This window comes from Rattus norvegicus, chromosome 16 (genome assembly GCF_021556685.1).
Source record: "Rattus norvegicus strain SHRSP/BbbUtx chromosome 16, alternate assembly SHRSP_T2T, whole genome shotgun sequence".
Classification (NCBI taxonomy): Eukaryota; Metazoa; Chordata; class Mammalia; order Rodentia; family Muridae; genus Rattus; species Rattus norvegicus.
The window spans coordinates 34,943,003-34,959,362 of NC_141549.1; the positions used below are offsets into that span (position 1 = coordinate 34,943,003).

Sequence of the window (16,360 nt, forward strand, 5' to 3'; positions counted from 1 at the left end):
AAGTAATGTGGTAGATTGAGTGTGAAATGTCATGTGTGAACACCTGGTCCCTAGTTGGTGGCATTGTTTGGAAAAGATAAAGAACCATGAGGAGGTGAAGCCTTGCTGGAGGGGCGGGCTTTGAGATTTTACATCCTGGCCCCACTTCCTGTTCGCTCTCTCTGCTTCCGGTGTGTGGATGAAGTGTGGCCAGCAAGTACTCTATTCCTAGCACCATGCTCTTCCTGCCTGCCCCCGTCCTCCCTGCCTTCATGGCCTCTGCCATCTGGGACCATAAGCATCGGGAAAGCCTTTACTCCCCTATGTGGCTTTTGGTCATGGTGTTCTACCAGAAATAAAAAAAGGACCACAACAGTCTAGAAGGCTGAAGTCTTTAACATCCGGCTTGATACAGGTATATCACAATTAGACAACAGAATTTTCTACTTCCAAGGCAAAAATGTAGAAATTAATACTGATGTGTAGCCCTTACAGAATGTCCATGCACTAAAACTGCTGCTGCCTGTAAAGACAGAGACTTCACACCTTTTAGATTACAACTAGTCACACTTTGTTTTGAGACATGTTCATACAAAGATGGAAGGAATCATTTGTAGTATCCATTAGCTAATTTGTTTCCATTAGCAAATGTCACCCATATAGATATGATTGTCTAATTAATAGGAAAATGTGTGCTTGATCCAGATCACCATTACAGTAATATCATCTCTAATTAGGCAGTGAGCTGTAATCCTCCATCCACGATAAGAACATGTCCTGTGATGTATGGTGACTCTAAAAGAAACACAACGGCATGTGCCACCTCAAGAGCTTCTCCAAACCTCCCAAGAGGGATGTTTTTCTTGAAATGTTCTTCTTTCAAGTGTTTTGTCATATCCGTGTGAATAAATCCTAAAAGAGAAATGTTAATCAATTGAAAAGTATGAACACTAAAAATGGGTTTTCAACTCTTATTAAGAGAATTTGCAAAAGAGAGAGACGGAGGGAGAGAGGGAGGGAGGGAGGGAGGGAGGGAGGGAGGGAGGGAGAGAGAGAGAGAATTTGCTTCTGAGAACTTGACATTATTAATAAACATTGTTTAGGAACAACAGAGTACTATTAGCAATTACTTAAGTGTACAATTTTATTCACTTTAACTCAATGAATGTTTATTGAAAACAAAAATGCCTAATTCTCAAGTCCACAGCTCAGCTCTTAGTAAAAATAAAGACAATGCTGTTGACTGTAACAGGAGGTACAGACATGAATGAAACACAATATATTCTTTGAACAACTAAAATCCATGGAGGGAGGAAGTAATTGTCACATTTAATTGTAATGTAATAAAGTCTTGTGAATTCATTTATAATGCTGTAAATAAAATGACAGAGAAATGATTTTCACACAGGTGGGGTAGAAAGGACAAAACAGTATTGAGAGACGCTATCACAAAGATGGTATCACGAACTGATTTTGTAATACTCATAAGGATTAGACCATTCCATTTACCAAACCATGATAACTGATAAGGGGGTAGCCCAAGACTCCAAAGTCCACATAAAAAAAAAGCCCTATGGTCATTTGAATCTAACCTGGATTCGGATGTACACAAAAGATCAAATTTTAACTCAGTATTGGTACATATGCAATAGAGTGTGCAGACAGCATGTTCTAAAATGAGTTCTACAATATCAAGTAGGATTATTGTATATATGTATGCACAATACACACACACACACACACACACATACACACACACACACACACACACACACACACACACACACACACACCAGGATCAACTATAGGTTTATGAAACAACTACAAGAATAGTCTCAGACAAATATATAGCACTAACAAAATTTTACCACATACTTTCTTGTTCACTAATTAATCCTAAAAAAAAAAAAATTGAGACATGGTCTCACCATGTAGACCAGGCTAGCCTAAAACTCAAATAAAATCCACCTCTCTGCCTCTTGAGTGCTAGGATTGAAGGCTTATGCTACCACGCCCAGGTTCAGTCACTAGGTTTTAAAGAAAGCCAACACTAGCTTTCATGAGAGAGGCAGGTATGGTGAAAGTTTATGGTTCAAAGTGATAAAAGGTGGACTTAAAGTCAGACAAGCCACAGCAAGTGAAGGTTCCATGTGCACCCACAAAAAATAGTTGGTTTATGTTAAATCTAAATCATTTATAAATTAAACTATAAATCAGCTTAACTATATTGCCATTTACGAATGACATGTTGATAAATGGGAGCTAAATACTGGATTCAGCTGCTCGTTTATTATGTAATACCATATAATTAACTTTACTTTGGAGTTTCATTTATGAAATCTCAAATGTTTTCTTTAAAGTCCTGTGAAAAATCACTGTAGGTTTTTTTTTCTACCTAAGATAGTGAGAGGTTCCTGGGGAAATCTGGAAACAAACTGTAAAGTCTTTCAACAAGGAATGGGTTAAGACCTGATACATCCATGGCATAGACCACTGTTCACTATCATATTTGAAGATTTCACATCTGCAATCTTAAAAACAGGTTATAAGTGGATCCCATTATGTCACTATTGAAAACAAGGCAAAATATACATTCCAAAATGCTAACACCAGAGTGAAAAGTGACAGTAGTCACCAGAATTATATTCCAGGTGATGATTTTTTTTAATGTTTTCCTCCTTTTAGACCGTGTGTGTGTGTGTGTGTGTGTGTGTGTGTGTGTATTTGCACTCTGATAAAATTATTGTAACATATGAAAATTCTGATACATGCAGTCTATAATGAGGGCAGAATAACAGAACTAATTTTGTGTTGCCTGTGAGAATATACTCTGAAACACAATCCCTCTGCCAGAAAGGTTTGAGAAGTCAGCAACATTTACCTTCATCTTCACATACAGTGTGGGCAGGAAGGGATAAAGGCAGCAGCTGACACAGATAGAGCCACAATGCCTCTGCAGACTTTCAAACAAACGCGCTGTTACGAAGCAGGGTCTCATTGTGTAGCTCTGGCTAGCCTGGAACTCCGTCTGTAGTCAAAGCTTGTCTCAAACTCACAGAGATCCACCGCCTCTGCCTCCTGGGTGCTGGGATTAAAGGAGTGTGCCACCACACCTGGCTTGGTCTTCAGTGAGAAGCCAGAAGCCAGAAGATTTCGGTTCTCTCAAGAACCCATGAGTTCAATGAAACCCAATGCTGTGTGTTTGCAAACTTGTTTTCAAGGATGCCCCAGAAAGAATGAACCCTACGATCACTTCAGGTTAGAGAAGTTGAGTAAAATAAAATAATTAATGTTAATGCTAAAAACTTCATGTTACAATCCCTAGCCTAAGGCTCTGGGAACATGGCTGAAGAGGCGTGAGATTGTAGAGGACTAGAGTGTCTGCTATGAAGGACGTTCCCTCTGCATATGATGGAGAAGCTGCACCCATGAAGTCTCAACACTATGGCCACCCAAACAATTGTGCTCTGCACAGTGAGTGACCCAGCAGCATGGATGGGGATTCACAAGGCCTGACCCTGGATGAAGAGCCATGAGCAGTTAAAGGCTGCTGAGCAGAGGAGAACCCGTCTCCTCCAGTGACAACTGCAACCGGCAAGCCAGGCCCGTGTGGTCAGCACCAACCACAAACACACAGGAGCCACTCCACAGGACTCGGCACAGCACACGCACCTGTCCCAAAGAGTAACTGAAGAAGAGATCATAGAGAGGGAGGAGAGGGGAAAGGAGGAGATGGGGGTGGGGGTGGAAATGACGTAAATACAGCCAGTATTCATGGATATCCTCAAAACTTTTAACTTACAAAAGAAACAATATCAAAGAACTCATGATACAACTGATTTTTACTCTTTAAAATTTGAACAAAACTGGCATGAAGAGTTTTATGCTAACTCCATAAATTGGGCAGAAAAGTGATATATTTTAATTTAAAGGAACAAGGAAAATAGGCAGGAGACCCTGCAGTAGCGAAGGTCTGCGAGCCCCTGTCATACAGGTGAGCTGCTTTCAGGCCGCTTCCAGCCGGCCTGGTGCTGCTTGCTGTGGTGAGGAGACCACTGGATTCGGGTTCATGAATCAAGATTCTGTGCCCTCTCTGACGCTGTAAAGCTGTGACAGACACACACTCTGGACTAACTAATCCTGGGTTGTCTGTGTATCACAACATGAGCAAACAGAAGATGGCAGGCCCCTGAGGTTTCCTTCCAGATGCACATGGTTGGCTTTTGAATAAGAAATCATCATGACTGACTCTACTGGAAGACTGGGAAACAGCTCCCTGGAAAAGTCCTCATTTCTTACACATATTATATACAAATATAAGGTGTGCAGTCATTCACTACAGGAAAAGAGGGCCCCCACAAAGTAATGGGGCCACCAGTTTGCAAAGTAAGCATGTCCGTTGGCAGAGGAATTACCACAGCCTCTCTCCCAAAGCAAAGAAGGGAGTGGGCTGATGGGATGACCCAGTGGGTAAAGACACTTGCTGCAAAAGCCTGAGGACCTGAGTTCAATCCCCAGAACACACACAAAGGTGGGTGGAGGGACCAGCTTCCTTCACATCCTCTGACCTTGACTGTACTGTGCCATGTGCACAGGTGGCACAAATAATAATTATTTTTTAAGAAAGGGAAGAATTTGCCCTGATATACTAGTTTTTCCTCTTAGATTATATTTAATGTGGAAAACAAACATATTCCTAAAGATCCTTCTCTTTGATCTGCAGTGTCTTTTTAATTCGTGGACTTTATGTTTAATGTGTTGTAGATTTACACAACTACTGCACATTGCTCCTGTGCTGACCACACTGCCATGGCCCCTGTGCCCTCCATTTCCCTTATTACTGACACCTTGCCTTGGTGTGGTTTTCGTACTATGAGTGAACAGTGCTGACAATCACTAGGTAAAGCCCATGGAATACAAGAGCCGGGGTCCTCTTTTAGCTCTATGTCTAGGTCTTACCCAGAGCTACTGTCATGCTATCATTACAATATAGTTGTTCTGACCTACTCTGTCTGCAGTTTCTCAGACCTCACAGACCTGTTCTAGTTCATCAGAAATTAACTAAGGAATGTTACTAGTCTCTTATGATAAATTGCTCAGTGCTGTACCAAATGTCAATGTTCTCTTACGCTGAAGCTCACGAACCATGCAATCCTCACTTAGACATACATTCACAGCCCAATGCATTATACATCAATGATCTCTTGGGTCCCCTCCAACCCATACATCACAGAGCTAAGAGTAGATACCAGTGGTCCCTGAACACCCCTCATATCCTAATGCTTGTCTTACCAGTCTGTCTTCTTTCCTTGGCCCTAAAAGGCTCTCTCCAGGATTGTTCTTCATATTTGTAAAGTTCTGGAAACTCTCCATACTCTACATTCATGATTCATGTATTTAAAAGATTTGCTATGGCTATAAAAGTTATAAACTACCAGTAGGTGCCACTGTCCAACAGAGAATACTACTGCATTGCTGGACACTTAAAGGTTTCCAACTGGCTACAAAGCCACTCCTCCTTAGATCAAACACAATAAGTGAAAAGATGTGCACTCCAGCAACTTAGAGCAAAGACACCGTACTTCCTACCAGACATACAATGACAACCCAACACAGAGGGGTAAGGTGTCCAGAATCAAACTTGGGCCTAGTACATGCTGGGCAAATGCTCTAGCACTAGGCCACACCTCAAAGCCCGCCATTAAAATTCGAGCTCTTTACTCTGGGATGCGCTGGCTCCTGAAAGCCATGAGAATTCTTATGTTATAAACTCTGAAGAAAGGACATTCCATTGCTTCACTTTTGACAAGAAATTGACAAGAGTCAATCTATCAAATATAATTTCTCAGATTGATTTTCAATTAGGGAGATTCATCCACAAAGACAACTTTATATGCCAAGTTGAAAATGCCAACACTTAGCAGAACAGTCAAGGATTCAGGATGGAGTGACAGTCTAATTATTATCTGTCCTGTTTCCTGGTTTTCATGCTACAATTTGCTTTTCAACTGTTCTTCTGTTATTTAGAACCTCCGCTTAAAGCGAATCAGGAAAACTTGGCATAAAAAGAAACAAGCTCGAGATCTAAGGGCTGGGAAGATGGTTCCGTGTGTAAAGCACTTACTGTACTAGCATGAGGCCCACAGTGTGGATATACTAGACCTATATCAAAGCCAGGCAAGGCAGCACAAGAGGACCAGCACTGGAGACGCAGAGAAGACGAACAGGTCACAGGGTCTCACTAGTCTCAGCCAGTCTAGCTCAAACAGTGAGCTTCAGAGCTTCAGGTTCAGTGAGAGGCCCTGTCTCAAAAAACACTCTGGAGAAATGAATGACTGCTCTCCAGACATTAGTGCACAGGTAAGTACACCGTGAGTGCACACCTGCTAGCTTTATTTAAAGATCTAGTCCAGAAGCCGAGAGATCTTAATATCAAAATTAAGTCAACAGATAACATAAAATTGATTTAATCTTGTCTTTTCAATCTGTACTATGAAACAAGATGTGTGTGTATATATATATATATATATATATATATATATATATATATATATTTTACATGTACATACATATATATTATACAAAACAGTATTACAAAGGCTACCCTACTAATGGTCACTTTCAGATTTTTATCCCCAATATGAATTGCACAGGAAAAATATGATATTTACTAAAGGCTCTATGGCACCTCCATAACACCTTCCAAACATCTCCTTTGCATAGAAACTGGATTCCCAGCACCCATGCCGTTGCCTTGACAACTAATCCATCCTAAACTGCTTCAGCATCTTCCTAACATGGTACACATCACTCCTCTACCTTCAGCCACGACACTGCAGGGCTCTTTCCAACTGTTTCTGGATCTTATAACAGAAACACGTCATTCGTTTCTATTGCTCCTGGACCTAGCACAGCCTTGGCAGAGGAAGGCACCCTAGGACATTCGCTGCATGAGTCCATGAGAATTGGGAAGATGAGCCTTCCTCTCAGACAGTCAGCTATTACATCACCAAAAAAATAGGATTAACTCCTCATTACTCATACCACTGGAATCCTGAGAAGAGAGATAAGTAAACAACCCCACGGATGGCTAGCTCAGCCAACACTAACGGTGACAGCCTGCACAGAGCACACAGAAGCAGAAGGCCAGGCCTAGGTGATAACAATGCAGCTCTTCATGCAAAGCTTTGGTCTGAGGCTCTTTTCCTTTTTCCTTCAAAAGTATTCATCTAAGCTGACGTCAGTGTCAGAAGCTAACTTTACACAGGGGATTAATTCTTCAATCTAACACTCTCCCAACAGGGCTATTTCAGTGACTACAGGGATTACTTTTTTAAGTATATAAAATTGCAAGACAAAGAGAGACTACCTAGGCCCAACAAGATGGCTTAGCAGGGAAAGACACCTGCCATCAAGTCCGATGACCTGGGTTTGATCCATGGAACCCACATGCTGCAAGGACAAAGCCCATTCCTGCAAGTTATGCTCTGATAACCACATGTGCAGTAGCGTGCATGCACCCACACAGAAGTATATAGGTTCCCACACAAATAAATGAATACATAAGTATACAAAAGATCCTATTCTAACTTACAAAGTATAGGAAAACATCCACTCTGTTAGGAAATCAAGTCAATACCTAACGAACAATTTCTAACAGCCCAGCCAATAATAAAAGCCAAACATATCTGAATTTGACATCTTTTATTAGAAAGGGGCAAACAATATACAAGTGAACCGAAGAGTAAGAATAAGTAAATAAATACATAAATAGGAAACTAAAGGATAAAAGACATCAATCTGATTCAAAAGGAAGCCTTGAGGAGCATATTTTTCAGCTTCCCATGAGACAGCCAGGTAGCCTTGCATAAATCTCATCAGACCCTTGGTCACAATTTTCTAAATTGTCAGTGTGGCTGGAACAAGCTAGGCCTGCAATCCCAGTACTACAGTGCATGGTAAAGACCCTATCTCAAAACACAAGGTGATCTCCAAGGTTTTCTTACCATAATTCATTCCTTGACTGGTGAAAAAAATTAAAGATTTTTATGTAAGATAAGAGGAACAAGACAGGGGATTTTTTAGTCACTAATTCATTATTTCTTTCAACAATGACTTTAGAGGGCCACTATCCAAATGTCAATTAATGACTGCCAATTAACAAATTAACCGGCAACCTAGTGGCCTGCCTTATATCAGTAAATCATACTACAGTTATTGTATGACATTGTCACTGACCTGGTGCAACCACATTCACTCTGATTTTCTTCCGGGCAACCTCTTTAGCAAGCGAGCGTGAAAACCCGATAAGCCCTCCTTTGGTGGCACTATATGCGGCCTGGCCCACATTGCCTTTTAAACCAATAATACTCCCTGCAGGAAAAGAAGAAGGCAAGGACAAGCCAATCAGATCGTTATTTGACAATTCATATCCTTTAGTCACCAAATCAGGAAGGAAAACCCACCTTCTCTCATTTTTGCTAAAATGAGACTCTACCATGGTCCTTGGGGTAACCCAGACACACAAGGCAAAGAGAAATTGAACAAAAATTATGTCAAACCACCAATAATGTGAGAGAGGCTTGTGTGATTTGTTACATGAAAGGTGGGAAGAGGTCAGGGACAATAAATGCTGGGTCTGAGGTGTGGTGTTTGAATGAGAAATGTCCCTCTAGGCTCAGACATTGAACACTTGGCCCCGGTGCTGATTGGGAAGTTTTAGGTGTGGGCTTGCTGGAGTATGCCATGGGGTGGGATGAATGTTAGCAGTATATGGCTTCACTCGACTCCCAGGTCTCTCTCCACTTCCTGCTTGTGGTTGAGATGTCACCTCTCAGTCTCCTGTTTCTGCCACCTTGCCTGCTGTTTGCCTCACCACCATGACAGATTTGTATCCCGCAAGGACCGTAAGCCAAAATAAACTGGCTTCAGTTTTGGCCATGGTGTTTTATCACAGCAACAGAAAAGTAACAAACACAGGCAGAAAAAAAGTTAAAGCCAGAAGATGTAAAATAAAAACTGATTAATTTATAATTCTGTCATAGATGGGAATAAGTATTCACTTCTACCTATAAGAACAAATCCCAGGCTGGAGAGATGGCTCAGTGGTTAAGAGCACCAACTGCTCTTCCAGAGGTCCTGAGTTCAAATCCCAGCAACTACATGGTGGCTCACAACCATCTGTGATGTGAGATCTGGTGTGTCTGAAGACAGCTACAGTGTACATATATAATAAACAAATCTTCTGAAGAAAAAAAAAGAACAAACCCCATAACTTTAAACTACTGTCAATCAAAACTGATCATGAAAACGTCCTAACAGTGCAATTTTGCTACTTTTGTTTATATGCACCTTGTACTTGAACTAAACATTCATCAGTGCCCTTGTCTAATAAATATGTAAGAATAATTTGTAATTCAAATATCAATTGTATGCAAATACATGCTTGCAAAACACAAATAGGGAAGTAATTTTCTGCACCACTGGCCTGTGCTTATAATATACAAATTGAACAGGAATCATGCACACACACACTCACACACAGACACACAAAACACCCACGCACGTGCATGTGCGTGTGCCCACGCACACACAAAATCAAAATTACATTAGAAAAAGAGATTAATCTATTTTTATATTATAAGCAAGGAGCCTAGTGTTTACCTGCACTGTACAGTCCACATTGCTTGATGACTGTAATTTCCCCCAAGAAATACACTGTGAGGTGGGTGCACAGTGTGAGGGCATCCCACAGGACGGTCACGTAAAGCAAGCTGGTATAGCCCACTCCTGCCGTGTATAGCATGTTTTACAAACCTATGTAACATGAGTGCACAGAAGATCAGAGACAGTGATGGGCACATGTGTATCTAAGTGCAAAGAACAGTAAAATAGCGTGTGGTCTGGGGTGGGGTCACCGCCATCATAATCGACAGAACCACTGTCACGTATCTGTCCTCCATGAGCTGACTTATCACATGGCACATTACTAAATGTGGCACCTCAGTTAAGAGAAGAAGAAAACTGGGTGGCACAGGAAGAAAGAAAAGCCATCATGTTAAGGAAAGGGGTGGACAGGGAAAGGGGTGTGTGGGGGAAAGGAAGACAAAAAGGAAGTTGTAGGCCTGGCGGAAAGGTCCACTAGAAGCTTTCATAACCAGCACTCAGGCCACACTCTATTCACATCTGGTCACAGTAATGACTTCTGAGATAGCGACACATCCATCTCCAAGGTCAGCCTAGCTGGTGTTTTTCCTACCCAGTAAGCAAATTCACTCATTATAACGCATCTGCCTTAGCAATAGTCTATGATTTTAAAGACTAACTTAGGTTTCTGAAACTTTCTGAAATGAAGATATTTTAAATATGTCCTTTGATATCCAGGCAGTCTCAGGTCTGTGTAACAGGTCTTAAGAACCCAGTCAGTCCTGGGCTCCAACTGTATAGGTAGCAATGAATAGACTAGTAAGGGCACCAGTGGAAGGGGAAGCCCTTGGTCCTGCCAAGACTGAACCCCCAGTGAATGTGATTGTTGGGGGGGGAGGGCAGTGATGGGGGGAGGATGGGGAGGGGAACACCCATAGAGAAGGGGAGGGGGAGGGGCTAGGGGGATGTTGGCCTGGAAACCGGGAAAGGGAATAACAATCGAAATGTAAATAAGAAATACTCAAGTTAATAAAGATGGAAAAAAAAAAAAGAACCCAGTCAGTATCTGAACTGGCTATGTCAGAGGGTCACAGGTCACCAATTCCTCCTGAGAGGGACCTTTAACAGAACAGCATCCCCCCTTTTGCAGACTTTTAAGGTACTGCTCATCACTTAAGACTGTAGTCAGATGGTATACTACAATTTTCAAGTAATAAATGAAAATTAAACTCCATGTTATTCTGCATTTTCTGCTCTAGAGACAAGAACCCCGAAGACCTCTTCCCTGTGGTTCCAACTAAAGGCTACTTACCTCCACTCTGAAAAGCTGAAGCTTAATGTTCTTCAAACCTCGACAGTAGACAGATTAATGATCCACATAACTGCCGTAACTGCTATTTAGACTCCGTATCTACAAGCTTTCTTTTTAATTTCAAAAATTAGATTGATTTTCTTTACAATTTTAAAAATAAAATATCATTTTCTACCTCCTTCTCCAATCCAACCCTCACACTCTCTCAGATGCATAGTCTCTTTTTAATATTATATATAATACACACACACACACACTACAACCTGCTGAGTCTGTTTACCGTTGCTTGTATGTAACCGTATCAGGCCTGACCACTTGGAGTAGGATAACCAATTAGGGGCCTGTAGTGGTTTGAATAGGTTTGGCCCCTGCAGATTCATGTGCTTAAATGCTTGGCCCACAGGAAGTGACACTATTAGGAAGCGTGTCCTTGTTGAAATAGGTGTGGCCTTATTGGAGGAAGTGTGTCACTGTAGGGGTGGACTTTGCCAATCCTCTCCTATTTGCCTTCAGAGGTATAACATGCAGCTCTTCCTGCACCATGGCTGCCTGAACACTGCCATGTTCCCACCATGATGACAATGGACTGAACCTCAGAACCTGTAAGCCAGCCCCAACTAAATGTTGTCCTTCTAAGAGTACCCTGGTCAAGGCGTCTGTTCACAGCATTGGAAGCCCTAACTAAGACAGGGCTTGTCCCTGGGGAAGGCTACCTCACCTGCTCTCAGCAGTCCTTAGTGTCCTGTAGTTCCAGTACTCTATGAGTTTTCCCTCTGTCTTAGCATGTCAACTGTCATTGTCCATGCCTTGTTTAGGCAGCCATACCATTGAGGTAGCACGGTTGTAGCTCCTCAGTCATTTCTAGGAAACTCAATCTCGCAGTTCGTTACCTGGCTCTTTGGCTCTTACAATCATTATAGGTTTGACCAGAAAAAGACGGGGGGCTGGGGGTGGACTGACTTCTCCTGAAAACCAAAACTGGTGACGAAATCGATATGACATTCATGAACAGCCAGTCTCCTGGAAGTGCACGACTGTGGCCTCTCCCATCCCATACAGTCTCAGAACTCTGAACCTAGATGCCACTTATCCCATGGCTTCTAGTGTCATGTTAATTCTTGGTATGCCACTCATTGACAATCAGGTGTGTTTACAAGCAATGACTATCAACCCTCCAGGGGACACTCACCGACATTAACAATAGACCCGCCCTGCTGAATCATTGTCCTCATAGCGGCTCTGCAGGTCAGCATGGTGCCCAAGAGGTTGGTATGAAGCTGAGACAGCATATCTTCAGTTTTTGTTCTTACTAAAAGACTGTCTCTAAAAAGGAAACAGTGGGCACATTAAAAACCGGACCAAAAACTCAAATCTAGGGGCTAGAGGACTGGCTCAGCAGGCAAGAGTGCCAACGGCCCTTTCAGGAGAACTGAGTTCAGTTCCCAGCACTCCTGTCAAAAAGGTCACGACCACCTGTAACCCCAGCTTCAGGGTATTAAACATCCACTTCACAACTCCATAGGCTACTGCATACAGATGTGCACACGCGTGCACACACACACGCACACACACATACACACACACACAATTTTAAAATACCAAAAAGAAAATCTTTCTAAAAAATCAAGTCAAAACATATGTACAATTCCGACTTAAAATATAGCATACGCAGTGCTTTCTAGCTTTTGAGCAATCCCATTTTGAACTTGGTTTTCAAACCACTAAGCTGTCTGTTGTTGATCCAGAAAGGAACCACTGGGGAGGCAGGATTCTCCACCCCTGTAAAGACTGATAAATCCTGCCAGTGGCTAAACACAGTAGCAAGCAACCAAATGGTTTCCTGCTAGCTCTGCCTTGTTTAACGAGACTGTAAACCTATTTTCTCCTAAACTCATCTTTAAAAGAATAACAACTCCCCTCATCCTATTATGATTACATTTATTATCCTATATACATCAGTATTAAGCTTGTTATGATCAATGGAACTCAGAACACTGCTCTCCTCTGAGAAGAGCCTAAGGGAGTCTCTGGCATGCTAGGTGATATTCAGTGAGGGTCTGTTAGGACCGAGCCAACTGGACATTTAGCTCAACATAAAAGAACTAGGCTAAAGAACTGGCTCATTGATTAAGAGCACACACTGATCTCATAGAGGGTGAAAGTTCAGTTCCAAGCATCCATATCAAGTAGCTCACAGGCGCCTGTATCACCATCTCTAGGGGATTTGATGCCCTCTTTAGCTTCTGGGGGATACATGTATCTGCATATACTAACATGAAGATACACACACACACACACACACACACACACACACATCATTTAAATAAAAGAATGTATAGATTGACGATTTTTGAAATAAGTCTTTCCAGTTAGAAATAAAATAGCCTAATATATTGTATCATACTAATTGTGGTGTTCTGGATGAAAATGGTCTCCATAGCTCATATATTTGAATTCTTGGCCCCAGTTTAGGACCAAGCTTGGGAAAGAGTAGGGAGAATGGCTTGTTGGAGGAGGTATGTCACTGGGAGTGGGCTCTGAGGTTTCAAAGACTGGCTCTATTTCCCCTGTGCCCTACCCCTGCCTCCCAGACGCAGTTCTCAGTACAAGTTCCTGGCTGTTGCTACTAGGGTGGCTTTACTCCACCAACATGGCTTTAACACTCTGAAACCATAACCTCAATTGGACACTTTGTTTTATATATAGCCTTTGGTTGTGACATTTTGTAATAGCAATGGAAAAAAAGACACTAAGCCATGAACATATTAAGAAAAGAATCTTTTAAAACAGGTATCAGAAATTCACCCCAATCTTTGACCAACCTGTTAATACCAGCTGCATTTACCAAGAAATTTACTGGACCTAAATGTTTCTCCATCTCTTCAAATGTACTGTGAACATCTCCTTCTTTGGCAATGTTGCACCTAAATGCCAAGTGGATTCCTACAAAACAAAGTTAGGTCGGAATTACCTAGAAATCTTAACTTGACTTTCAATTTACTGGCTTTATCATTAGACTCTTAAGGTAAGCCACGAGCCTAGAGACAAAAGGATATCCTGGATTCCTGTTCTCATGGAGACCAATGAGAGAGACAGAGTGGATGGAAGTGAAGGAGAAATAATGAGGGTTTGTTTCTTCCTTCTCTTTGTGTGTGTGTGTGTGTGTGTGTGTGTGTGTGTGTGTGTGTGTGTGTGTGTGTGTGTTTGGTTTTATTGTTGTTTGGTTTTGATTTTTCTACTCTGAGACAAAGTTTTTACTGTGTTGCCTGGACTGACTTCAAAACTCAGGCTCCTCTTGCCTCAGCCTGCCAAATGCTGGGATACAGTGGGTACATAAAATAAAACATTACCGAGACCTACCTTGAGCTTTAGGGTTTTTCTGAGTGGGAGATTGAGACACAAGGACTATGAGTACCCTGCTATCCACAATGCTGGCACTTGCTAGACTCAAGCAATCCTGGGTGAGACCTCCACCCTTAAGAAGAAATAAGCTTGGAAAGTTTAAAAATAAAAGTAGTCTGGGCCAGTAAGATGGCGCATTGGTTAAGGGCACTTTCCACTAAGCCTGACATCTGGGTTGAACCTTGGAGACTCATATGGAAGGAAAGAACAAACTGTTCTGACTTCCATGTGTACACAATGGCATATAGGTACCCGTCCAACCAAAAAATAAGTGACTTTTAAAATGGTAATAAAATCTGGGCATGATAACTAATGTATACCTGCAGTCTCGGCATTCAGACAGGAGATTACTACTGTAAGCTTGTGGTCAGTGTAGGCAGAGAGGTGGCTCAGTAGAACTCCCTGATCCCTATCACCATACGCAGGAAATTAGACTTCAAAGGAAAAGTACTGTGTATTTAATAAGCTACCATGTTACCACACATGCTCCTCAATTTATGATAGGGATACACCAAGATGAACCAACTACATGTTGGAGAGTGGAAGAACAGGTGACTAACTAGTCCACAGGGCAAGGTGGACTATCAGTTGTCTGGCAAACTGGAAGCAGTGCTGACTAGGTGCTGAGGCTTTGCACCAGCATGAACAGATGTGCTCCCCTGTGTTCCCGATGCTGAGGAGGCACAGACCAGATCTTGACCTAAGGGAAGCCTAAACTGCATAGTAAGACCCCCTGTACCCGGGAAAACTGGATACTACACTGCAGGTTCAAAGGGTACTCTGTCCTAAAGATGTCACTGTTGCACCACAGTAAGGTCATCTCAGCAACATGGAGATTGAGACACCAGAATCACAAGTTCAAAGCCAGTGTGAGTTACATATCAAGGCTATTTTCATATAAGTAAAGAAATACAGCAGGCACCAGACACACTTAGACCTATAATAGGCCCAATGCTTTCCTGATAGTGATGTGTATTTTTCTCCATTCTTCCATGTTGCCTTCTCCAACTGAGACTTAAACTTGCAATTCAATGACTAATATCCGTTGATAACCAGTGGGGAGGGGGCACCTGGAATTGAAATACAATAAAAGGGTCTGGGAAAACAAATTAGTAACTTATTAAAGTCATTAATGAGCTTGGGAAAGCCACCCTGACCTATCAAGAGCTTCTCTTTGAAATACTGTCGTGTGCCTTCACAAAGGGCAAGAGCTCTCAGCAAAATGCAACCTAGCCATTTGTACCTGACGTCTCTCCTTTCAGTATAATCGCATTATTCACTCTCTCCTACCAGAGGCCTGAGCAAAGCGTCTCTCAATATCAGCTCTGGCCTCGAGGAAGACAGCTATTTGTTAGGGGTCCTCAGAGTCTGCCTGGAGTAGGCGAGAGCCGCAGTGAGGGCTTGGTCATGGGGCACGAAAGATCTGGGGCGCAGACTGGAATACACGGACAGTAGCCCGGGGCCCATGGACTGGAGTTCAAGCACTTAAACTTGGCCTCGCAGCGGGGACCCTTCCGGTACCTACCGCCGAGCTCGCTCGCAGTGGCTTTGGCCACTTCCAAGTTTCTGGCGACGATCGCCAGGCGGTAACCCTTCTGGGCCATTAGCTGGGCTACAGCCTTGCCGATGCCCCGGGAGCCTCCAAAAACCGCACAGACTTTGTCCATCTTGGACCTCGGACCGGCAAGATGGATCCCTAAGACACAGAACTTATAATAAAGGCACAACAACTGGAAAAACAATTCAACAAGCTCTTTGGACAACCGACCCGGGCCACAGAACAAGGCGCAAGAATTAGACGTCGGTGTACATGGACTCTTGTAAGGTTGCATTGCATGCTGGGACTTGTAGTCCTTGCTCGCTTGAGCCTGTGAGCATTTCAGTAACTGTAGCTGACTGCCTATTCCTATGCCTGGTTAGTTGGCACCAAGGAACAAAGGACCAATCCTCTGTTCAGAGATAATAGGGTTGCTAAAATGGTGGACTTTCCAGGAAAAACCAGAGTTAGCAATCACATTATGT

At 42.5% G+C, this 16,360-nt stretch overlaps 2 protein-coding genes across 1 annotated transcript; one reads left to right on the top strand and one right to left on the bottom strand.

Moving 5' to 3' along the window:
• Erich1 (glutamate-rich 1) overlaps positions 1-16,360 on the top strand; it is a gene marked incomplete at its 5' end in the record, with an annotated part of 52,793,804 nt that overhangs the window by 4,072,443 nt on the left and 48,705,001 nt on the right.
• On the bottom strand, positions 358-16,109 carry Cbr4 (carbonyl reductase 4). Its single transcript, NM_182672.2, is given in 5 exon segments — positions 358-891; positions 8,218-8,352; positions 12,126-12,259; positions 13,759-13,879; positions 15,864-16,109. Coding segments are annotated over 5 exon segments (711 nt in total). The 5' UTR covers positions 16,006-16,109; the 3' UTR covers positions 358-712.